The following is a 24771-nucleotide window of genomic DNA, read 5'->3' as shown; positions in this document are numbered from 1 at the left end:
CCATGCGAATGCTGCACTCCTTGCGAAGGCTGCACTCCTTGCGAAGGCTGCACACCTTGCGAAGGCTGCACTCCTTGCGAAGGCTCATTCCTTGCGAAGGCTGCACTCCTTGCGAAGGCTGCACTCCTTGCGAAGGCTGCACTCCTTGCGAAGGCTGCACTCCTTGCAAAGGCTGCACTCCTTGCAAAGGCTGCACTCCTTGCGAAGGCTGCACTCCTTGCGAAGGCTGCACTCCATGCGAAGGCTGCACTCCATGCGAAGGCTGCACTCCATGCGAAGGCTGCACTCCATGCGAAGGCTGCACTCCATGCGAAGGCTGCACTCCATGTGAAGGCTGCACTCCATGCGAAGGCTGCACTCCATGCGAAGGCTGCCCTCCTCGCAAAGGCTTCACTCTGTTCGAAGGCTGCACTCCTTGCAAAGGCTGTATTCTGTGTGAATGCTGCACCCCATTCGAAGTCTACTGTCCTTGGGAATGCAGCACACCTTGCGAAGGCAGCACACCTTGCGAAGGAAGCACTCCTTGCGAAGGAAGCACTACGTGCGAAGGCTGCACTCTGTGCGAAGGCAGCACTCCGCGCGAAGGCAGCACTCCTTGCGAAGGCTGCACACCTTGCGAAGGCAGCAATCCTTGCGAAGTCTGCACTCCTTGCGAAGGCTGCACTCCTTGCGAAGGCTGCACTCCTTGCGAAGGCTGCACACCTTGCGAAGGCTGCAATCCTTGCGAAGGCAGCACTCCTTGCGAAGGCAGCACTCCTTGCGGAGGCAGCACTCCTTGCGGAGGCAGCACTCCTTGCGAAGGCAGCACTCCTTGCGAAGGCTGCACTCCTTGCGAAGGCTGCACTCCTTGCGAAGGCTGCACTCCTTGCGAAGGCTGCACACCTTGCGAAGGCTGCAATCCTTGCGAAGTCTGCACTCCTTGCGAAGGCTGCACTCCTTGCGAAGGCTGCACTCCTTGCGACGGCTGCACTCCTTGCGAAGGCTGCACTCCTTGCGAAGGGTGCACTCCTTGCTTAGGCTGCACTCCTTGCGAAGGCTGCACTCCTTGCAAAGGCTGCACACCTTACGAAGGCTGCACTCCTTGCGAAGGCTGCACTCCTTGCGAAGGCTGCACCCCTTGCGAAGGCTGCACTCCTTGCGAAGGCTGCACTCCTTGCGAAGGCTGCACTCCTTGCGAAGGCTGCACTCCTTGCGAAGGCTGCACACCTTGCGAAGGCTGCACTCCTTGCGAAGGCTGTACTCCTAGCGAGGGCTGCACTCCTTGCGAAGGCTGCACTACTTGCGAAGGCTGCACTCCTTGCGAAGGCTCTACTCCTTGCGAAGGCTGCACTCCTTGCGAAGGCTGCACTCCTTGCGAAGGCTGCACTCCTTGCGAAGGCTGCACTCCGTGCGAAGGCTGCACTCCTTGCGAAGGCTGCACTCTTTGCGAAGGCTGCACTCCTTGCGAAGGCTGCACTCCTTGCAAAGGCTGCACTCCTTGCGAAGGCTGCACTCCTTGCGAAGGCTGCACTCCTTGCGAAGGCTGCACTCCTTGCGAAGGCTGCACTCCTTGCGAAGGCTGCACTCCTTGCGAAGGCTGCACTCCTTGCGAAGGCTGCACTCCTTGCGAAGGCTGCACACCTTGCGAAGGCTGCACTCCTTGCGAAGGCTGTACTCCTTGCGAGGGCTGCACTCCTTGCGAAGGCTGCACTACTTGCGAAGGCTGCACTCCTTGCGAAGGCTCTACTCCTTGCGAAGGCTGCACTCCTTGCGAAGTCTGCACTCCTTGCGAAGGCTGCACTCCGTGCGAAGGCTGCACTCCTTGCGAAGGCTGCACTCCTTGCGAAGGCTGCACTCCTTGCGAAGGCTGCACTCTTTGCGAAGGCTGCACTCCTTGCGAAGGCTGCACTCCTTGCGAAGGCTGCACTCCTTGCGAAGGCTGCACTCCTTGTGAAGGCTGCACTCTTTGCGAAGGCTGCACTCCTTGCGAAGGCTGCACTCCTTGCGAAGGCTGCACTCCTTGCGAAGGCTGCACTCCATGCGAAGGCTGCACTCCATGCGAAGGCTGCACTCCATGCGAAGGCTGCACGCCATGTGAAGGCTGCACTCCATGTGAAGGCTGCTCTCCATGCGAAGGCTGCACTACATGCGAAGGCTGCCCTCCTCGCAAAGGCTTCACTCTGTTCGAAGGCTGCACTCCTTGCAAAGGCTATATTCTGTGTGAATGCTGCACCCCATTTGAAGGCTACTGTCCTTGCGGATGCTGCACACCTTGCGAAGGCAGCACTCGTTGCGAAAGAAGCACTCCTTGCGAAGGAAGCACTATGTGCGAAGGCTGCACTCTGTGCGAAGGCAGCACTCCGTGCGAAGGCAGCACTCGTTGCGAAGGATGCACTCCGTGCGAAGGCTGCACTCCTTGCGAAGGCTGCACACCTTGCGAAGGCTACACTCCTTGCGAAGGAAGCAATCTTTGTGAATGCAGCACTCCTTGCGAATGCAGCACTCCTTACGAAGGCAGCACTCCTTGCGAAGGCAGCACTCCATGCGAAGGCAGCACTCCATGCAAAGGCAGCACTCCATGCGAAGGCAGCACTCCATGCAAAGGCAGCACTCCATGCAAAGGCAGCACTCCATGCGAAGGTAGCACTCCATGCGAAGGCAGCACTCCATGCAAAGGCAGCAATCCATGCGAAGGCAGCACTCCATGCGAAGGCAGCACTATATGCGAAGGCAGCACTCCTTGCGAAGGCTGCACTCCTTGCGAAGGCTGCACTCCTTGCGAAGGCTGCACTCCTTGCGAAGGCAGCACTCCTTGCGGAGGCAGCACTCCTTGCGAAGGCAGCACTCCTTGCGAAGGCTGCACTCCTTGCGAAGGCTCACTCCTTGCGAAGGCTGCACTCCTTGCGAAGGCTGCACACCTTGCGAAGGCTGCAATCCTTGCGAAGTCTGCACTCCTTGCGAAGGCTGCACTCCTTGCGAAGGCTGCACTCCTTGCGACGGCTGCACTCCTTGCGAAGGCTGCACTCCTTGCGAAGGGTGCACTCCTTGCTTAGGCTGCACTCCTTGCGAAGGCTGCACTCCTTGCGAACGCTGCACACCTTACGAAGGCTGCACTCCTTGCGAAGGCTGCACTCCTTGCGAAGGCTGCACTCCTTGCGAAGGCTGCACTCCTTGCGAAGGCTGCACTCCTTGCGAAGGCTGCACTCCTTGCGAAGGCTGCACTCCTTGCGAAGGCTGCACACCTTGTGAAGGCTGCACTCCTTGCGAAGGCTGTACTCCTTGCGAGGGCTGCACTCCTTGCGAAGGCTGCACTACTTGCGAAGGCTGCACTCCTTGCGAAGGCTCTACTCCTTGCGAAGGCTGCACTCCTTGCGAAGGCTGCACTCCTTGCGAAGGCTGCACTCCTTGCGAAGGCTGCACACCTTGCGAAGGCTGCACTCCTTGCGAAGGCTGCACTCCTTGCGAAGGCTGCACTCCTTGCGAAGGCTGCACTCCTTGCGAAGGCTGCACTCCTTGCGAAGGCTGCACCCCTTGCGAAGGCTGCACTCCTTGCGAAGGCTGCACACCTTGCGAAGGCTGCACTCCTTGCGAAGGCTGTACTCCTTGCGAGGGCTGCACTCCTTGCGAAGGCTGCACTACTTGCGAAGGCTGCACTCCTTGCGAAGGCTCCACTCCTTGCGAAGGCTGCAGTCCTTGCGAAGGCTGCATTCCTTGCAAAGGCTGAACTCCTTGCGAAGGCTGCACTCCGAGCGAAGGCTGCACTCCTTGCGAAGGCTGCACTCTTTGCGAAGGCTGCACTCCTTGCGAAGGCTGCACTCCTTGCGGAGGCTGCACTCCTTGCGAAGGTTGCACTCCTTGCGAAGGCTGCACTCCTTGCGAAGGCTGCACTCCTTGCGAAGGCTGCACTCCTTGCGAAGGCTGCACTCCTTGCGAAGGCTGCACTCCATGCGAAGGCTGCACTCCATGCGAAGGCTGCACTCCATGCGAAGGCTGCACGCCATGCGAAGGCTGCACTCCATGCGAAGGCTGCTCTCCATGCGAAGGCTGCACTCCATGCGTAGGCTGCCCTCCTCGCAAAGGCTTCACTCTGTTCGAAGGCTGCACTCCATGCGAAGGCTGAACTCCTTGCGAAGGCTGCACTCCTTGCCAAGGCTGCACACCTTGCGAAGGCTGCAATAATTGCGAAGGCTGCACTCCTTGCGAAGGCTGCACTCCTTGCGAAGGCTGCACTCCTTGCGAAGGTTGCACTCCTTGCGACGGCTGCACTCCTTGCGAAGGCTGCACTCCTTGCTTAGGCTGCACTCCTTGCGAAGGCTGCACTCCTTGCGAACGCTGCACACCTTGCGAAGGCTGCACTCCTTGCGAAGGCTGCACTCCTTGCGAAGGCTGCACTCCTTGCGAAGGCTGCACTCCTTGCGAAGGCTGCACTCCTTGCGAAGGCTGCACTCCTTGCGAAGGCTGCTCTCCTTGCGAAGGCTGCACTCCTTGCGAAGGATGCACTCCTTGCGAAGGCTGCACTCCTTGCGAAGGCTGCATTCCTTGTGAAGGCTGCACTCCTTGCGAAGGCTGCACTCCTTGCGAAGGCTGCACTCCTTGCGAAGGCTGCACTCCTTGCGAAGGCTGCACTCCTTGCGAAGGCTGCACTCCTTGCGAAGGCTGCACACCTTGCGAAGGCTACACTCCTTGCGAAGGCTGCACTCCATGCAAAGGCTGCACTCCTTGCGAAGACTGCCCTCCTTGCGAAGGCTGCACCCCTTGCGAAGGCTGCACCCCTTGCGAAGGCTGCACTCCTTGCGAAGGCTGCACTCCTTGCGAAAACTGCACTCCTTGCGAAGGCTGCACTCCTTGCGAAGGCTGCACTCCTTGCGAAGGCTGCACTCCTTGCGAAGGCTGCACTCCTTGCGAAGGCTGTACTCGTTGTGAAGGCTGCACTCCTTGCGAAGGCTGCACTACTTGCGAAGGCTGCACTCCTTGCGAAGGCTCTACTCCTTGCGAAGGCTGCACTCTTTGCGAAGACTGCACTCCTTGCGAAGGCTGCACTCCTTGCGAAGGCTGCACTCCTTGCGAAGGCTGCACTCCTTGCGAAGGCTGCACTCCTTGCGAAGGCAGCTCTCCTTGCGAAGGCTGCACTCCTTGTGAAGGCTGCACTCCTTCCGAAGGCTGCACTCCTTGCGAAGGCTGCACTCCTTGCGAAGGCTGCACTCATTGCGAAGGCTGCACTCATTGCGAAGGCTGCACTCCTTGCGAAGGTTGCACTCCTTGCGAAGGCTGAACTCCTTGCGAAGGCTGCACACCTTGCGAAGGCTGCTCTCCATGCGAAGGCTGCACCCCATGCGAAGGCTGCACTCCATGCGAAGGCTGCACTCCATGCGAAGGCTGCCCTCCTCGCAAAGGCTTCACCCTGTTCGAAGGCTGCACTCCTTGCAAAGGCTATATTCCGTGTGAATGCTGCACCCCATTCGAAGGCTACTGTCCTTGCGAATGCAGCACACCTTGCAAAGGCTGTATTCCGTGTGAAGGCTGCATTCCATGCGAATGCTGCACTCCTTGCGAAGGCTGCACTCCTTGCGAAGGCTGCACTCCTTGCGAAGGCTGCACGCCTTGCGAAGGCTGCACTCCTTGCGAAGGCTGCACTCCTTGCGAAGGCTGCACACCTTGCGAAGGCTTCACTCCTTGCGAAGGCTGCACTCCTTGCGAAGGCTGCACTCCTTGCGAGGGCTGCACTCCTTGCGATGGCTGCACTCCTTGCGATGGCTGCACTTCGTGGGATGGCTGCACTCCTTGCGAAGGCAGCACTTTTTGCGAAGGCAGCTCTCTTTGCGAAGGCAGCACTCCTTGCTAAGGCAGCACTCCTTGCGAAGGGAGCTCTCCTTGCGAAGGCAGCACTGCCTGCAAAGGCAGCACTCCGTGCAAAGGCAGTTCTACGTGCGAAGGATGCACTCCATGCTAAGGCTGCACTCCTTGCGAAAGCTGCACTCCTTGCGGAGGCACCACCCATTGCTAAGGCACCACTCATTGCGAAAGCAGCGCTCCCAGCAAAGGCTGCACCCTTTGTGAATGCAGCACTTCTTACGAAGGCAGCATTCCCTGTGAAGGCAGCACTCTGTGCGAAGGCAGCACTACTTGCGAAGGCAGCACTCCTTGCGAAGGCACTTCCCATTGGGAAGGCAGCACTCCCTGCGAAGACAGCACCCCTAGCGAAGGCAGCACTCCCTGCGACGCCAGCAGTCTGTGCTTAGGCAGCACTCCGTGCGAGGGCAGCACAACGTGTGAAGGTTGCACTGCATGCGAAGGCAGCAATCCTTGCCAAGGCAGCAACCCTTGCGAAGGCAGCAACCCTTGCGAAGGCAGCACTCCTTGCGAAGGAAGCACTCCTTGCGAAGGAAGCACTACGTGCGAAGTCTGCACTCTGTGCGAAGGCAGCACTCCGTGCGAAGGCAGCACTCCTTGCGAAGGATGCACTCCGTGCGAAGGCAGCACTCCGTGCAAAGGCAGCACCCCTTGCGAAAGCAGCACTCCTTGCGTAGGCACTACTCCTTGCGAAGGAAGTAATCTTTGCGAATGCAGCACTCCTTGCGAATGCAGCACTCCTTGCGAAGGCAGCACTCCTTGAGAAGGCAGCACTCCATGCAAAGGCAGCACTCCATGCAAAGGCAGCACTCCATGCAAAGGCAGCACTCCATGCAAAGGCAGCACTCCATGCAAAGGCAGCACTCCATGCGAAGGCAGCCCTCCATGCGAAGGCAGCACTCCATGCGAAGGCAGCACTCCATGCGAAGGCAGCACTCCATGCGAAGGCAGCACTCCTTGCGAAGGCAGCACTCCTTGCGAAGGCAGCACTCCTTGCGAAGGCAGCACTCCTTGCGGAGGCAGCACTCCTTGCGGAGGCAGCACTCTTTGCGCAGGCAGCACTCCTTGCGAAGGCTGCACTCCTTGCGAAGGCTGCACTCCTTGCGAAGGCTGCACTCCTTGCTTAGGCTGCACTCCTAGCGAAGGCTGCACTCCTTGCGAACGCTGCACACCTTGCGAAGGCTGCACTCCTTGCGAAGGCTGCACTCCTTGCGAAGGCTACACTCCTTGCGAAGGCTGCACTCCTTGCGAAGGCTGCACTCCTTGCGAAGGCTGCACTCCTTGCGAAGGCTGCACTCCTTGCGAAGGCTGCACTCCTTGCGAAGGCTGCACTCCTTGCGAAGGCTGCACTCCATGCGAAGGCTGCACTCCATGCGAAGGCTGCCCTCGTCGCAAAGGCCTCACTCTGTTCGAAGGCTGCACTCCTTGCAAAGGCAGTATTCCGTGTGAATGCTGCACCCCATTCGAAGGCTACTGTCCTTGCGAATGGAGCACACCTTGCAAAGGCTGTATTCCGTGTGAAGGCTGCATTCCATGCGAATGCTGCACTCCTTGCGAAGGCTGCACTCCTTGCGAAGGCTGCACACCTTGCGAAGGCTGCACTCCTTGCGAAGGCTCATTCCTTGCGAAGGCTGCACTCCTTGCGAAGGCTGCACTCCTTGCGAAGGCTGTACTCCTTGCGAAGGCTGCACTCCTTGCAAAGGCTGCACTCCTTGCAAAGGCTGCACTCCTTGCGATGGCTGCACTCCTTGCGAAGGCTGCACTCCATGCGAAGGCTGCACTCCATGCGAAGGCTGCACTCCATGCGAAGGCTGCACTCCATGCGAAGGCTGCACTCCATGCGAAGGCTGCACTCCATGTGAAGGCTGCACTCCATGCGAAGGCTGCACTCCATGCGAAGGCTGCCCTCCTCGCAAAGGCTTCACTCTGTTCGAAGGCTGCACTCCTTGCAAAGGCTGTATTCTGTGTGAATGCTGCACCCCATTCGAAGTCTACTGTCCTTGGGAATGCAGCACACCTTGCGAAGGCAGCACACCTTGCGAAGGAAGCACTCCTTGCGAAGGAAGCACTACGTGCGAAGGCTGCACTCTGTGCGAAGGCAGCACTCCGCGCGAAGGCAGCACTCCTTGCGAAGGCTGCACACCTTGCGAAGGCTGCAATCCTTGCGAAGTCTGCACTCCTTGCGAAGGCTGCACTCCTTGCGAAGGCTGCACTCCTTGCGAAGGCTGCACTGCTTGCGAAGGCTGCACACCTTGCGAAGGCTGCAATCCTTGCGAAGGCAGCACTCCTTGCGAAGGCAGCACTCCTTGCGGAGGCAGCACTCCTTGCGGAGGCAGCACTCCTTGCGAAGGCAGCACTCCTTGCGAAGGCTGCACTCCTTGCGAAGGCTGCACTCCTTGCGAAGGCTGCACTCCTTGCGAAGGCTGCACACCTTGCGAAGGCTGCAATCCTTGCGAAGTCTGCACTCCTTGCGAAGGCTGCACTCCTTGCGAAGGCTGCACTCCTTGCGACGGCTGCACTCCTTGCGAAGGCTGCACTCCTTGCGAAGGGTGCACTCCTTGCTTAGGCTGCACTCCTTGCGAAGGCTGCACTCCTTGCGAAGGCTGCACACCTTACGAAGGCTGCACTCCTTGCGAAGGCTGCACTCCTTGCGAAGGCTGCACCCCTTGCGAAGGCTGCACTCCTTGCGAAGGCTGCACTCCTTGCGAAGGCTGCACTCCTTGCGAAGGCTGCACTCCTTGCGAAGGCTGCACACCTTGCGAAGGCTGCACTCCTTGCGAAGGCTGTACTCCTAGCGAGGGCTGCACTCCTTGCGAAGGCTGCACTACTTGCGAAGGCTGCACTCCTTGCGAAGGCTCTACTCCTTGCGAAGGCTGCACTCCTTGCGAAGGCTGCACTCCTTGCGAAGGCTGCACTCCGTGCGAAGGCTGCACTCCTTGTGAAGGCTGCACTCTTTGCGAAGGCTGCACTCCTTGCGAAGGCTGCACTCCTTGCAAAGGCTGCACTCCTTGCGAAGGCTGCACTCCTTGCGAAGGCTGCACTCCTTGCGAAGGCTGCACTCCTTGCGAAGGCTGCACTCCTTGCGAAGGCTGCACTCCTTGCGAAGGCTGCACTCCTTGCGAAGGCTGCACTCCTTGCGAAGGCTGCACACCTTGCGAAGGCTGCACTCCTTGCGAAGGCTGTACTCCTTGCGAGGGCTGCACTCCTTGCGAAGGCTGCACTACTTGCGAAGGCTGCACTCCTTGCGAAGGCTCTACTCCTTGCGAAGGCTGCACTCCTTGCGAAGGCTGCACTCCTTGCGAAGGCTGCACTCCGTGCGAAGGCTGCACTCCTTGCGAAGGCTGCACTCCTTGCGAAGGCTGCACTCCTTGCGAAGGCTGCACTCTTTGCGAAGGCTGCACTCCTTGCGAAGGCTGCACTCCTTGCGAAGGCTGCACTCCTTGCGAAGGCTGCACTCCTTGTGAAGGCTGCACTCCTTGCGAAGGCTGCACTCCTTGCGAAGGCTGCACTCCTTGCGAAGGCTGCACTCCTTGCGATGGCTGCACTCCATGCGAAGGCTGCACTCCATGCGAAGGCTGCACTCCATGCGAAGGCTGCACGCCATGTGAAGGCTGCACTCCATGTGAAGGCTGCTCTCCATGCGAAGGCTGCACTACATGCGAAGGCTGCCCTCCTCGCAAATGCTTCACTCTGTTCGAAGGCTGCACTCCTTGCAAAGGCTGTATTCTGTGTGAATGCTGCACCCCATTTGAAGGCTACTGTCCTTGCGGATGCTGCACACCTTGCGAAGGCAGCACTCGTTGCGAAAGAAGCACTCCTTGCGAAGGAAGCACTACGTGCGAAGGCTGCACTCTGTGCGAAGGCAGCACTCCGTGCGAAGGCAGCACTCGTTGCGAAGGATGCACTCCGTGCGAAGGCTGCACTCCTTGCGAAGGCTGCACACCTTGCGAAGGCTACACTCCTTGCGAAGGAAGCAATCTTTGTGAATGCAGCACTCCTTGCGAATGCAGCACTCCTTACGAAGGCAGCACTCCTTGCGAAGGCAGCACTCCATGCGAAGGCAGCACTCCATGCAAAGGCAGCACTCCATGCGAAGGCAGCACTCCATGCAAAGGCAGCACTCCATGCAAAGGCAGCACTCCATGCGAAGGTAGCACTCCATGCGAAGGCAGCACTCCATGCAAAGGCAGCAATCCATGCGAAGGCAGCACTCCATGCGAAGGCAGCACTATATGCGAGGGCAGCACTCCTTGCGAAGGCTGCACTCCTTGCGAAGGCTGCACTCCTTGCGAAGGCTGCACTCCTTGCGAAGGCAGCACTCCTTGCGGAGGCAGCACTCCTTGCGAAGGCAGCACTCCTTGCGAAGGCTGCACTCCTTGCGAAGGCTCACTCCTTGCGAAGGCTGCACTCCTTGCGAAGGCTGCACACCTTGCGAAGGCTGCAATCCTTGCGAAGTCTGCACTCCTTGCGAAGGCTGCACTCCTTGCGAAGGCTGCACTCCTTGCGACGGCTGCACTCCTTGCGAAGGCTGCACTCCTTGCGAAGGGTGCACTCCTTGCTTAGGCTGCACTCCTTGCGAAGGCTGCACTCCTTGCGAACGCTGCACACCTTACGAAGGCTGCACCCCTTGCGAAGGCTGCACTCCTTGCGAAGGCTGCACTCCTTGCGAAGGCTGCACTCCTTGCGAAGGCTGCACTCCTTGCGAAGGCTGCACTCCTTGCGAAGGCTGCACTCCTTGCGAAGGCTGCACACTTTGCGAAGGCTGCACTCCTTGCGAAGGCTGTACTCCTTGCGAGGGCTGCATTCCTTGCGTAGGCTGCACTACTTGCGAAGGCTGCACTCCTTGCGAAGGCTCTACTCCTTGCGAAGGCTGCACTCCTTGCGAAGGCTGCACTCCTTGCGAAGGCTGCACTCCTTGCGAAGGCTGCACTCCGTGCGAAGGCTGCACTCCTTGCGAAGGCTGCACTCCTTGCGAAGGCTGCACTCCTTGCGAAGGCTGCACTCCTTGCGAAGGCTGCACTCCTTGCGAAGGCTGCACTCCTTGCGAAGGCTGCACTCCTTGCGAAGGCTGCACTCCTTGCGAAGGCTGCACTCCTTGCGAAGGCTGCACTCCTTGCGAAGGCTGCACTCCTTGCGAAGGCTGCACACCTTGCGAAGGCTGCACTCCTTGCGAAGGCTGTACTCCTTGCGAGGGCTGCACTCCTTGCGAAGGCTGCACTACTTGCGAAGGCTGCACTCCTTGCGAAGGCTCTACTCCTTGCGAAGGCTGCACTCCTTGCGAAGGCTGCACTCCTTGCGAAGGCTGCACCCCGTGCGAAGGCTGCACTCCTTGCGAAGGCTGCACTCCTTGCGAAGGCTGCACTCCTTGCGAAGGCTGCACTCTTTGCGAAGGCTGCACTCCTTGCGAAGGCTGCACTCCTTGCGAAGGCTGCACTCCTTGCGAAGGCTGCACTCCTTGTGAAGGCTGCACTCCTTGCGAAGGCTGCACTCCTTGCGAAGGCTGCACTCCTTGCGAAGGCTGCACTCCTTGCGAAGGCTGCACTCCATGCGAAGGCTGCACTCCATGCGAAGGCTGCACTCCATGCGAAGGCTGCACGCCATGTGAAGGCTGCACTCCATGTGAAGGCTGCTCTCCATGCGAAGGCTGCACTACATGCGAAGGCTGCCCTCCTCGCAAAGGCTTCACTCTGTTCGAAGGCTGCACTCCTTGCAAAGGCTGTATTCTGTGTGAATACTGCACCCCATTCGAAGGCTACTGTCCTTGCGGATGCTGCACACCTTGCGATGGCAGCACTCGTTGCGAAAGAAGCACTCCTTGCGAAGGAAGCACTACGTGCGAAGGCTGCAGTCTGTGCGAAGGCAGCACTCCGTGCGAAGGCAGCACTCGTTGCGAAGGATGCACTCCGTGCGAAGGCTGCACTCCTTGCGAAGGCTGCACACCTTGCGAAGGCTACACTCCTTGCGAAGGAAGCAATCTTTGTGAATGCAGCACTCCTTGCGAATGAAGCACTCCTTACGAAGGCAGCACTCCTTGCGAAGGCAGCACTCCATGCGAAGGCAGCACTCCATGCAAAGGCAGCACTCCATGCGAAGGCAGCACTCCATGCAAAGGCAGCACTCCATGCAAAGGCAGCACTCCATGCGAAGGTAGCACTCCATGCGAAGGCAGCACTCCATGCAAAGGCAGCAATCCATGCGAAGGCAGCACTCCATGCGAAGGCAGCACTATATGCGAAGGCAGCACTCCTTGCGAAGGCTGCACTCCTTGCGAAGGCTGCACTCCTTGCGAAGGCTGCACTCCTTGCGAAGCCTGCACTCCTTGCGAAGGATTCACTCCTTGCGAAGGCCGCACTCCTTGCGAAGGCTGCACTCCTTGCGAAGGCTGCACTCCTTGCGAAGGCTGCACTCCTTGCGAAGGCTGCACTCCTTGCGAAGGCTGCACTCCTTGCGAAGGCTGCACAGCTTGCGAAGGCTACACTCCTTGCGAAGGCTGCACTCCTTGCAAAGGCTGCACTCCTTGCGAAGGCTGCACTCCTTGCGAAGGCTGCACTCCGTGCGAAGGCTGCACTCCGTGCGAAGGCTGCACTCCGTGCGAAGGCTGCACTCCGTGCGAAGGCTGCAGTCCGTGCGAAGGCTGCACTCCGTGCGAAGGCTGCACTCCTTGCGAAAGCTGCACTCCTGGCGACGGCTGCACTCCTTGTGAAGGCTGCACTCCTTGCGAAGACTGCCCTCCTTGCGAAGGCTGCACCCCTTGCGAAGGCTGCACTCCTTGCGAAGGCTGCACTCCTTGCGATGGCTGCACTCCTTGCGAAAACTGCACTCCTTGCGAAGGCTGCACTCCTTGCGAAGGCTGCACTCCTTGCGAAGGCTGCACTCCTTGCGAAGGCTGCACTCCTTGCGAAGGCTGCACTCCTTGCGAAGGCTGCACTCCTTGCGAAGGGTGTACTCCTTGCAAAGGCTGCACTCCTTGCGAAGGCTGCACTACTTGCGAAGGCTGCACTCCTTGCGAAGGCTCTACTCCTTGCGAAGGCTGCACTCCTTGCGAAGGCTGCATTCCTTGCGAAGGCTGCACTCCTTGCGAAGGCTGCACTCCTTGCGAAGGCTGCACTCCTTGAGAAGGCTGCACTCCTTGCGAAGGCTGCTCTCCTTGCGAAGGCTGCACTCCTTGCGAAGGCTGCACTCCTTGCAAAGGCTGCACTCCTTGTGAAGGCTGCACTCCTTGCGAAGGCTGCACTCCTTGCGAAGGCTGCACTCCTTGCGAAGGCTGCACTCATTGCGAAGGCTGCACTCCTTGCGAAGGCTGCACTCCTTGTGAAGGCTGAACACCTTGTGAAGGCTGCACTCCTTGCGAAGGCTGCTGTCCATGCGAAGGCTGCACCCCATGCGAAGGCTGCACTCCATGCGAAGGCTGCACTCCATGCGAAGGCTGCCCTCCTCGCAAAGGCTTCACCCTGTTCGAAGGCTGCACTCCTTGCAAAGGCTGTATTCCGTGTGAATGCTGCACCCCATTCGAAGGCTACTGTCCTTGCGAATGCAGCACACCTTGCAAAGGCTGTATTCCGTGTGAAGGCTGCATTCCATGCGAATGCTGCACTCCTTGCGAAGGCTGCAATCCTTGCGAAGGCTGCACTCCTTGCGAAGGCTGCACGCCTTGCGAAGGCTGCACTCCTTGCGAAGGCTGCACTCCTTGCGAAGGCTGCACACCTTGCGAAGGCTTCACTCCTTGCGAAGGCTGCACTCCTTGCGAAGGCTGCACTCCTTGAGAGGGCTGCACTCCTTGCGATGGCTGAGCTCCTTGCGATGGCTGCAACTCGTGGGATGGCTGCACTCCTTGCGAAGGCAGCACTCCTTGCGAAGGCAGCACTCTTTGCGAAGGCAGCACTCCTTGCTAAGGCAGCACTCCTTGCGAAGGGAGCACTCCTTGCGAAGGCAGCACTGCCTGCAAAGGCAGCACTCAGTGCAAAGGCAGTTCTACGTGCTAAGGATGCACTCCATGCTAAGGCTGCTTTCCTTGCGAAAGCTGCACTCCTTGCGGAGGCACCACCCATTGCTAAGGCAGCACTCCTTGCGAAAGCAGCGCTCCTAGCAAAGGCTGCACCCTTTGTGAAGGCAGCACTTCTTACGAAGGCAGCATTCCCTGTGAAGGCAGGACTCTGTGCGAACGCAGCACTACTAGCGATGGCAGCACTCCTTGCGAAGGCACCTCCCCTTGGGAAGGCAGCACTCCCTGCGAAGACAGCACCCCTAGCGAAGGCAGCACTCCCTGCGACGCCAGCAGTCTGTGCTTAGGCAGCACTCCATGCGAAGGCAGCAGAACGTGTGAAGGTTGCACTGCATGCGAAGGCAGCAATCCTTGCCAAGGCAGCAACCCTTGCCAAGGCAGCAACCCTTGCGAAGGCTGCACACTGTGCGAAGGCAGCACTCCGTGCGAAGGCAGCACTCCTTGCGAAGGATGCACTCCGTGCGAAGGCAGCACTCCGTGCAGAGGCAGCACCCCTTGCGAAAGCAGCATTCCTTGCGTATGCACTACTCCTTGTGAAGGAAGTAATCTTTGCGAATGCAGCACTCCTTGCGAATGCAGCACTCCTTGCGAAGGCAGCACTCCTTGCGAAGGCAGCACTCCATGAGAAGGCAGCACTCCATGCAAAGGCAGCACTCCATGCAAAGGCAGCACTCCATGCAAAGGCAGCACTCCATGCAAAGGCAGCACTCCATGCGAAGGCAGCACTCCATGCGAAGGCAGCACTCCATGCGAAGGCAGCACTCCATGCGAAGGCAGCACTCCATGCGAAGGCAGCACTCCTTGCGAAGGCAGCTCTCCTTGCGAAGGCAGCACTCCTCGCGAAGGCAGCACTCCTTGTGGAGGCAGCACTCCTTGCGGAGGCAGCACTCCTTACAAAGGCAGCACTGCCTGCAAAGGCAGCACTCCGTGCAAAGGCAGCACTCCGTGCGAAGGCAGTGCTACGTGCGAAGGATCCACTCCATGCTAAGGCAGCACTCCTTGCAAAAGCTGCACTCCTTGTGATGGCACCACCCATTGCTAAGGCAGCACTACTTGCGAAAGCAGCGCTCCTAGCGAAGGCTGCACCCTTTGTGAAGGCAGCACTACTTGCGAAGGCAGCACTCCTTGCGAAGGCACCTCCCCTTGGGAAGGCAGCACTCCCTGCGAAGACAGCACCCCTAGCGAAGGCAGCACTCCCTGCGACGCCAGCAGTCTGTGCATAGGCAGCACTCCGTGCGAAGGCAGCACAACGTGTGAAGGCTGCACTGCATGCGAAGGCAGCAATCCTTGAGAAGGCAGCAACCCTTGCGAAGGCAGCAACCCTTGCGAAGGCAGCACTCCTTGCGAAGGAAGCACTCCTTGCGAAGGAAGCACTACGTGCGAAGGCTGCACTCTGTGCGAAGGCAGCACTCCGTGCGAAGGCAGCACTCCTAGCGAAGGATGCACTCCATGCGAAGGCAGCACTGCATGCGAAGGCAGCACTCGTTGCGAAGGAAGCACTCCATGCGAAGGAAGCACTACGTGCGAAGGCTGCACTCTGTGTGAAGGCAGCACTCCGTGCGAAGGCAGCACTCCTTGCGGAGGATGCACTCCGTGCGAAGGCAGCACTCCGTGCAAAGGCAGCACCCCTTGCAAAAGCAGCACTCCTTGCGTAGGCACCACTCCTTGCGAAGGCTGCACTCCTTGTGAAGTCTGCACTCCTTGCGAAGGCTGCACTCCTTGCGATGGCTGCACTCCTTGCGAAGGCTGCACTCCTTGAAAAGGCTGCACTCCTTGCGAAGGCTGCACTCCTTGCGAAGGCTGCACTCCTTGCGAAGGCTGCACTCCTTGCGAAGGCTGCACTCCTTGCAAAGGCTGCACTCCTTGCGAAGGCTGCACTCCTTGCGAAGGCTGCACTCCTTGCGAAGGCTGCACTCCTTGCGAAGGCTGCACTCCTTGCGAAGGCTGCACTCCTTGCGAAGTCTGCTCTCCTTGCGAAGGCTGCACTCCTTGCGAAGGCTGCACTCCTTGCGAAGGCTGCACTCCTAGCGAAGGCTGCACCCCTTGCGAAGGCTGCACTCCTTGCGAAGGCTGCACTCCTTGCGAAGGCTGCAGTCCTTGCGAAGGCTGCACTCCTTGTGAAGGCTGCACTCCTTGCGAAGGCTGCAATCCTTGCGTAGGCTGCACTCCATGCGAAGGCTGCACTCCATGCGAAGGCTGCACTCCATGCAAAGGCTGCACTCCATGCGAAGGCTGCCCTCCTCGCAAAGGCCTCACACTGTTCGAAGGCTGCACTCCTTGCAAAGGCTGTATTCTGTGTGAATGCTGCACCCCATTCGAAGGCTACTGTCCGTGCGAATGCAGCATACCTTGCAAAGGCTGTATTCCGTGTGAAGGCTGCATTCCATGCGAAGGCTGCACTCCTTGCGAAGGCCACACTCCTTGCGAAGGCTGCACTCCTTGCGAGGGCTGCACTCCTTGCGAAGGCTGCACTCCTTGCGAAGGCTGCACTCTTTGCGAAGGCTGCACTCCTTGCGAAGGCTCCACTCCTTGCGAAGGCTGCACTCCTTGCGAAGGCTGCACTCCTTGCGAAGGCTGCACTCCTTGTGAAGGCTGCACTCCTTGCGAAGGCTGCACTCCATGCGAAGGCTGCACTCCATGCGAAGGCTGCACTCCATGCGAAGGCTGCACGCCATGCGAAGGCTGCACTCCATGTGAAGGCTGCTCTCCATGCGAAGGCTGCACTCCATGCGAAGGCTGCCCTCCTCGCAAAGGCTTCACTCTGTTCGAAGGCTGCACTCCTTGCAAAGGCTGTATTCCGTGTGAATGCTGCACCCCATTCGAAGGCTACTGTCCTTGCGAATGCAGCACACCTTGCGAAGGCAGCACTCGATGCGAAGGAAGCACTCCTTGCGAAGGAAGCACTACGTGCGAAGGCTGCACTCTGTGCGAAGGCAGCACTCCATGCAAAGGCAGCACTCCATGCAAAGGCAGCACTCCATGCAAAGGCAGCACTCCATGCAAAGGCAGCACTCCATGCAAAGGCAGCACTCCATGCGAAGGTAGCACTCCATGCGAAAGCAGCACCCCATGCAAAGGCAGCAATCCATGCGAAGGCAGCACTCCATGCGAAGGCAGCACTCCATGCGAAGGCTGCACTCCTTGCGAAGGCAGCACTCCTTGCGAAGGCTGCACTCCTTGCGAAGGCTGCACTCCTTGCGAAGGCTGCACTCCTTGCGAAGCCTGCACTCCTTGCGAAGGCTGCAGTCCTTGCGAAGGCTGCACTCCTTGCGAAGGCTGCACTCCTTGCGAAGGCTGCTTTCCTTGCGAAGGCTGCAGTCCTTGCGAAGGCAGCACTCCTTGTGAAGGCTGCACTCCTTGCGAAGCCTGCAATCCTTGCGAAGGCTGCACTCCATGCGAAGGCTGCACTCCATGCGAAGGCTGCACTCCATGCAAAGGCTGCACTCCATGCGAAGGCTGCCCTCCTCGCAAAGGCCTCACTCTGTTCGAAGGCTGCACTCCTTGCAAAGGCTGTATTCTGTGTGAATGCTGCACCGCATTCGAAGGCTACTGTCCTTGCGAATGCAGCACACCTTGCAAAGGCTGTATTCCGTGTGAAGGCTGCATTCCATGCGAAGGCTGCACTCCTTGCGAAGGCTGCACTCCTTGCGAAGGCTGCACTCCTTGCGAAGGCTGCACTCCTTGCGAAGGCTGCACTAGTTGCGAAGGCTGCACTCCTTGCGAAGGCTGCACTCCTTGTGTAGGCTGTACTCCTTGCGAAGGCTGCACTCCTTGCGAAGGCTGCACTCCCTGCGATGGCTGCACTCCTTGCGAAGGCTGTACTCCTTGCGAAGGCTGCACTCCATGCGAAGGCTGCACGCCATGCGAAGGCTGCACTCCATGCGAAGGCTGCACGCCATGCGAAGGCTGCACTCCATGTGAAGGCTGCTCTCCATGCGAAGGCTGCACTCCATGCGAAGGCTGCCCTCCTCGCAAAGGCTTCACTCTGTTCGAAGGCTGCACTCCTTGCAAAGTCTGTATTCCGTGTGAATGCTGCACCCCATTCGAAGGCTACACTATTTGCGAATGCAGCACACCTTGCGAAGGCAGCACTCGTTGCGAAGGAAGCACTCCTTGCGACGGAAGCACTACATGTGAAGGCTGCACTCTGTGCGAAGGCAGCACTCCGTGCGAAGGCAGCACTCGTTGCGAAGGATGCACTCCGTGCGAAGGCAGCACTCCGTGCAAAGGCAGCACCCCTTGCGAAAGCAGCACTCCTTGCGAAGGCACCACTCCTTGCGAAGGAAGCAATCTTTGTGAATGCAGCACTCCTTGCGAATGCAGCACTCCTTACGAAGGCAGCACTCCTTGCGAAGGCAGCACTCCATGCGAAGGCAGCACTCCATGCGAAGGCAGCACTCCATGCCAAGGCAGCACTCCATGCAAAGGCAGCACTCCATGCAAAGGCAGCACTCCATGCAAAGGCAGCACTCCATGCGAAGGTAGCACTCCATGCGAAGGCAGCACTCCATGCGAAGGCAGCAATCCATGCGAAGGCAGCACTCCTTGCGAAGGCTGCACTCCTTGCGAAGGCTGCACTCCTTGCGAAGGCTGCACTCCTTGCGAAGGCTGCACTCCTTGCGAAGGCTGCACTCCTTGCGAAGGATGCACTCCTTGCGAAGGCTGCACTCCTTGCGAAGGCTGCATTCCTTGCGAAGGCTGCACTCCTTGCGAAGGCTGCACTCCTTGCGAAGGCTGCACTCCTTGCGAAGGCTGCACTCCTTGCGAAGGCTGCACTCCTTGCGAAGGCTGCACTCCTTGCGAAGGCTGCACACCTTGCGAAGGCTCCACTCCTTGCGAAGGCTGCACTCCTTGCAAAGGCTGCACTCCTTGCGAAGGCTGCACTCCTTGCGAAGGCTGCACTCCGTGCGAAGGCTGCACTCCGTGCGAAGGCTGCACTCCGTGCGAAGGCTGCACTCCGTGCGAAGGCTGCACTCCGTGCGAAGGCTGCACTCCGTGCGAAGGCTGCACTCCTTGCGAAGGCTGCACTCCTTGCGAAGGCTGCACTCCTTGCGAAAACTGCACTCCTTGCGAAGGCTGCACTCCTTGCGAAGGCTGCACTCCTTGCGAAGGCTGCACTCCTTGCGAAGGCTGCACTCCTTGCGAAGGCTGTACTCCTTGCGAGGGCTACACTCCTTGCGAAGGCTGCACTACTTGCGAAGGCTGCACTCCTTGCGAAGGCTCTACTCCTTGCGAAGGCTGCACTCCTTGCAAAGGCTGCATTCCTTGCGAAGGCTGCACTCCTTGCGAAGGCTGCACTCCTTGCGAAGGCTGCACTCCTTGAGAAGGCTGCACTCCTTGCGAAGGCTGCTCTCCTTGCGAAGGCTGCACTCCTTGCGAAGGCTGCACTCCTTGCGAAGGCTGCACTCCTTGCGAAGGCTGCACTCCTTGCGAAGGCTGCACTCCTTGCGAAGGCTGCACTCATTGCGAAGGCTGCACTCCTTGCGTAGGCTGCACTCCTTGCGAAGGCTGAACTCCTTGCGAAGGCTGCACTCCTTGCGAAGGCTGCTCTCCATGCGAAGGCTGCACCCCATGCGAAGGCTGCACTCCATGCGAAGGCTGCACTCCTTGCGATGGCTGCACTTCGTGGGATGGCTGCACTCCTTGCGAAGGCAGCACTCCTTGCGAAGGCAGCACTCCTTGCGAAGGCAGCACTCTTTGCGAAGGCAGCACTCCTTGCTAAGGCAGCACTCCTTGCGAAGGGAGCACTCCTTGCGAAGGCAGCACTGCCTGCAAAGGCAGCACTCCGTGCGAAGGCAGTGCTACGTGCGAAGGATGCACTCCATGCTAAGGCTGCACTCCTTGCGAAAGCTGCACTCCTTGCGGGGGCACCACCCATTGCTAAGGCAGCACTCCTTGCGAAAGCAGCGCTCCTAGCAAAGGCTGCACCCTTTGTGAAGGCAGCACTTCTTACGAAGGCAGCATTCCCTGTGAAGGCAGCACTCTGTGCGAAGGCATCACTACTTGCGAAGGCAGCACTCCTTGCGAAGGCACCTCCCCTTGGGAAGGCAGCACTCCCTGCGAAGACAGCACCCCTAGCGAAGGCAGCATTCCCTGCGACGCCAGCAGTCTGTGCTTAGGCAGCACTCCGTGCGAAGGCAGTACAACGTGTGAAGGCTGCACTGCATGCGAAGGCAGCAATCCTTGCCAAGGCAGTAACCCTTGCGAAGGCAGCAACCCTTGCGAAGGCAGCACTCCTTGCGAAGGAAGCACTCCTTGCGAAGGAAGCACTACGTGCGAAGGCTGCACTCTGTGCGAAGGCAGCACTCCGTGCGAAGGCAGCACTCCTTGCGAAGAATGCACTCCATGCGAAGGCAGCACTCCGTGCAAAGGCAGCACCCCTTGCGAAAGCAGCACTCCTTGCGTAGGCACTACTTCTTGCGAAGGAAGTAATCTTTGCGAATGCAACACTCCTTGCGAATGCAGCACTCCTTGCGAAGGCAGCACTCCTTGCGAAGGCAGCACTCCATGCGAAGGCAGCACTCCATGCAAAGGCAGCACACCATGCAAAGGCAGCACTCCATGCAAAGGCAGCACTCCATGCGAAGGCAGCACTCCATGCGAAGGCAGCACTCCATGCGAGGGCAGCACTCCATGCGAAGGCAGCACTCCATGGGAAGGCAGCACTCCTTGCGAAGGCAGCACTCCTTGCGAAGGAGCACTCCTTGCGGAGGCAGAACTCCTTGCAGAGGCAGCACTCCTTGCGAAGGCAGCACTCCTTGCGAAGGGTGCACTCCTTGCTTAGGCTGCACTCCTTGCTTAGGCTGCACTCCTTGCGAAGGCTGCACTCCTTGCGAAGGCTCCACACCTTGCGAAGGCTGCACTCCTTGCGAAGGCTGCACTCCTTGCGAAGGCTGCACTCCTTGCGAAGGCTGCACTCCATGCGAAGGCTGCACCCCTTGCGAAGGCTGCACCCCTTGCGAAGGCTGCACTCCTTGCGAAGGCTGCACACCTTGCGAAGGCTGCACTCCTTGCGAAGGCTGTACTCCTTGCGAGGGCTGCACTCCTTGCGAAGGCTGCACTACTTGCGAAGGCTCCACTCCTTGCGAAGGCTGCAGTCCTTGCGAAGGCTGCATTCCTTGCGAAGGCTGCACTCCTTGCGAAGGCTGCACACCATGCGAAGGCTGCACCCCATGCGAAGGCTGCACTCCATGCGAAGGCTGCACGCCATGCGAAGGCTGCACTCCATGTGAAGGCTGCTCTCCATGCGAAGGCTGCACTTCATGCGAAGGCTGCCCTCCTCGCAAAGGCTTCACTCTGTTCGAAGGCTGCACTCCATGCGAAGGCTGAACTCCTTGCGAAGGCTGCACTCCTTGCGAAGGCTGCACTCCTTGCGAAGGCTGCACTCCTTGCGAAGGATGCACTCCTTGCGAAGGCTGCACTCCTTGCGAAGGCTGCATTCCTTGTGAAGGCTGCACTCCTTGCGAAGGCAGCACTCCTTGCGAAGGCTGCACTCCTTGCGAAGGCTGCACTCCTTGCGAAGGCTGCACTCCTTGCGAAGGCTGCACTCCTTGCGAAGGCTGCACACCTTGCGAAGGCTACACTCCTTGCGAAGGCTGCACTCCATGCAAAGGCTGCACTCCTTGCGAAGACTGCCCTCCTTGCGAAGGCTGCACCCCTTGCGAAGGCTGCACTCCTTGCGAAGGCTGCACTCCTTGCGAAGGCTGCACTCCTTGCGAAAACTGCACTCCTTGCGAAGGCTGCACTCCTTGCGAAGGCTGCACTCCTTGCGAAGGCTGCACTCCTTGCGAAGGCTGCACTCCTTGCGAAGGCTGTACTCCTTGCGAAGGCTGCACTCCTTGCGAAGGCTGCACTACTTGCGAAGGCTGCACTCCTTGCGAAGGCTCTACTCCTTGCGAAGGCTGCACTCCTTGCGAAGGCTGCATTCCTTGCGAAGGCTGCACTCCTTGCGAAGGCTGCACTCCTTGCGAAGGCTGCACTCCTTGAGAAGGCTGCACTCCTTGCGAAGGCTGCTCTCCTTGCGAAGGCTGCACTCCTTGCGAAGGCTGCACTCCTTGCGAAGGCTGCACTCCTTCCGAAGGCTGCAATCCTTGCGAAGGCTGCACTCCTTGCGAAGGCTGCACTCATTGCGAAGGCTGCACTCCTTGCGAAGGTTGCACTCCTTGCGAAGGCTGAACTCCTTGCGAAGGCTGCACTCCTTGCGAAGGCTGCTCTCCATGCGAAGGCTGCACCCCACGCGAAGGCTGCACTCCATGCGAAGGCTGCACTCCATGCGAAGGCTGCCCTCCTCGCAAAGGCTTCACCCTGTTCGAAGGCTGCACTCCTTGCAAAGGCTGTATTCCGTGTGAATGCTGCACCCCATTCGAAGGCTACTGTCCTTGCGAATGCAGCACACCTTGCAAAGGCTGTATTCCGTGTGAAGGCTGCATTCCATGCGAATGCTGCACTCCTTGCGAAGGCTGCACTCCTTGCGAAGGCTGCACTCCTTGCGAAGGCTGCACGCCTTGCGAAGGCTGCACTCCTTGCGATGGCTGCACTCCTTGCGAAGGCTGCACACCTTGCGAAGGCTTCACTCCTTGCGAAGGCTGCACTCCTTGCGAAGGCTGCACTCCTTGCGAGGGCTGCACTCCTTGCGATGGCTGCACTCCTTGCGATGGCTGCACTTCGTGGGATGGCTGCACTCCTTGCGAAGGCAGCACTCCTTGCGAAGGCAGCACTCTTTGCGAAGGCAGCACTCCTTGCTAAGGCAGCACTCCTTGCGAAGGGAGCACTCCTTGCGAAGGCAGCACTGCCTGCAAAGGCAGCACTCCGTGCAAAGGCAGCACTCCGTGCAAAGGCAGTTCTACGTGTGAAGGATGCACTCCATGCTAAGGCTGCACTCCTTGCGAAAGCTGCACTCCTTGCGGAGGCACCACCCATTGCTAAGGCAGCACTCATTGCGAAAGCAGCGCTCCTAGCAAAGGCTGCACCCTTTGTGAAGGCAGCACTTCTTACGAAGGCAGCATTCCCTGTCAAGGCAGCACTCTGTGCGAAGGCAGCACTACTTGCGAAGGCAGCACTCCTTGCGAAGGCACTTCCCATTGGGAAGGCAGCACTCCCTGCGAAGACAGCACCCCTAGCGAAGGCAGCACTCCCTGCGACGCCAGCAGTCTGTGCTTAGGCAGCACTCCGTGCGAAGGCAGCACAACGTGTGAAGGTTGCACTGCATGCGAAGGCAGCAATCCTTGCCAAGGCAGCAACCCTGGCGAAGGCAGCAACCCTTGCGAAGGCAGCACTCCTTGCGAAGGAAGCACTCCTTGCGAAGGAAGCACTACGCGCGAAGTCTGCACTATGTGCGAAGGCAGCACTACGTGCGAAGGCAGTACTCCTTGCGAAGGATGCACTCCGTGCGAAGGCAGCACTCCGTGCAAAGGCAGCACCCCTTGCGAAAGCAGCACTCCTTGCGTAGGCACTACTCCTTGCGAAGGAAGTAATCTTTGCGAATGCAGCACTCCTTGCGAATGCAGCACTCCTTGCGAAGGCAGCACTCCTTGCGAAGGCAGCACTCCATGCAAAGGCAGCACTCCATACAAAGGCAGCACTCCATGCAAAGGCAGCACTCCATGCAAAGGCAGCACTCCATGCAAAGGCAGCACTCCATGCGAAGGCAGCACTCCATGCCAAGGCAGCACTCCATGCGAAGGCAGCACTCCATGCGAAGGCAGCACTCCATGCGAAGGCAGCACTCCTTGCGAAGGCAGCACTCCTTGCGAAGGCAGCACTCCTTGCGAAGGCAGCACTCCTTGCGGAGGCAGCACTCCTTGTGGAGGCAGCACTCCTTGCGAAGGCAGCACTCCTTGCGAAGGCTGCACTCCTTGCGAAGGCTGCACTCCTTGCGAAAGCTGCACTCCTTGCGAAGGCTGCACACCTTGCGAAGGCTGCAATAATTGCGAAGGCTGCACTCCTTGTGAAGGCTGCACTCCTTGCGAAGGCTGCACTCCTTGCGAAGGTTGCACTCCTTGCGACGGCTGCACTCCTTGCGAAGGCTGCACTCCCTGCTTAGGCTGCACTCCTAGCGAAGGTTGCACTCCTTGCGAACGCTGCACACCTTGCGAAGGCTGCACTCCTTGCGAAGGCTGCACTCCTTGCGAAGGCTGCACTCCTTGCGAAGGCTGCACTCCTTGCGAAGGCTGCACTCCTTGCGAAGGCTGCACTCCTTGCGAAGGCTGCACTCCTTGCGAAGGCTGCACTCCTTGCGAAGGCTGCACTCCATGCGAAGGCTGCACTCCATGCGAAGGCTGCCCTCGTCGCAAAGGCCTCACTCTGTTCGAAGGCTGCACTCCTTGCAAAGGCAGTATTCCGTGTGAATGCAGCACCCCATTCGAAAGCTACTGTCCTTGCGAATGGAGCACACCTTGCAAAGGCTGTATTCCGTGTGAAGGCTGCATTCCATGCGAATGCTGCACTCCTTGCGAAGGCTGCACTCCTTGCGAAGGCTGCACACCTTGCGAAGGCTGCACTCCTTGCGAAGGCTCATTCCTTGCGAAGGCTGCACTCCTTGCGAAGGCTGCACTCCTTGCGAAGGCTGCACTCCTTGCGAAGGCTGCACTCCTTGCAAAGGCTGCACTCCTTGCAAAGGCTGCACTCCTTGCGAAGGCTGCACTCCTTGCGAAGGCTGCACTCCATGCGAAGGCTGCACTCCATGCGAAGGCTGCACTCCATGCGAAGGCTGCACTCCATGCGAAGGCTGCACTCCATGCGAAGGCTGCACTCCATGTGAAGGCTGCACTCCATGCGAAGGCTGCACTCCATGCGAAGTCTGCCCTCCTCGCAAAGGCTTCACTCTGTTCGAAGGCTGCACTCCTTGCAAAGGCTGTATTCTGTGTGAATGCTGCACCCCATTCGAAGTCTACTGTCCTTGCGAATGCAGCACACCTTGCGAAGGCAGCACTCCTTGCGAA

At 59.2% G+C, this 24771-nt stretch overlaps 3 protein-coding genes across 3 annotated transcripts; 1 reads left to right on the top strand and 2 right to left on the bottom strand.

Annotated features, from left to right (window-relative positions):
• The first annotated feature begins 11613 nt into the window (after positions 1-11613).
• Positions 11614-14118, top strand: LOC126143510 (uncharacterized). Its single transcript, XM_049915425.1, has one exon. The coding sequence runs from the start codon at positions 11614-11616 to the stop codon at positions 14116-14118; it is 2505 nt and encodes an 834-aa protein (XP_049771382.1).
• On the bottom strand, positions 14115-19295 carry LOC126143508 (uncharacterized). The gene has a single exon (XM_049915424.1). It carries the CDS (start codon positions 19293-19295, stop codon positions 14115-14117), a length of 5181 nt encoding a protein of 1726 aa, XP_049771381.1.
• A 3987-nt stretch (positions 19296-23282) lies between these two features.
• On the bottom strand, positions 23283-24101 carry LOC126143507 (keratin-associated protein 4-6-like). Its single transcript, XM_049915423.1, has 2 exons — positions 23919-24101; positions 23283-23882 (listed from the first exon to the last, which is right to left on the bottom strand). Exons 1-2 carry the CDS (start codon positions 24099-24101, stop codon positions 23283-23285), a joined length of 783 nt encoding a protein of 260 aa, XP_049771380.1.
• Between the last annotated feature and the right edge of the window lie 670 nt (positions 24102-24771).

Source organism: Schistocerca cancellata, unplaced genomic scaffold, assembly GCF_023864275.1.
Source record: "Schistocerca cancellata isolate TAMUIC-IGC-003103 unplaced genomic scaffold, iqSchCanc2.1 HiC_scaffold_814, whole genome shotgun sequence".
Lineage (NCBI taxonomy): Eukaryota > Metazoa > Arthropoda > Insecta > Orthoptera > Acrididae > Schistocerca > Schistocerca cancellata.
Note: the sequence above shows the minus strand (reverse complement) of the source record. Positions and strands in the feature narration are given on the sequence as shown.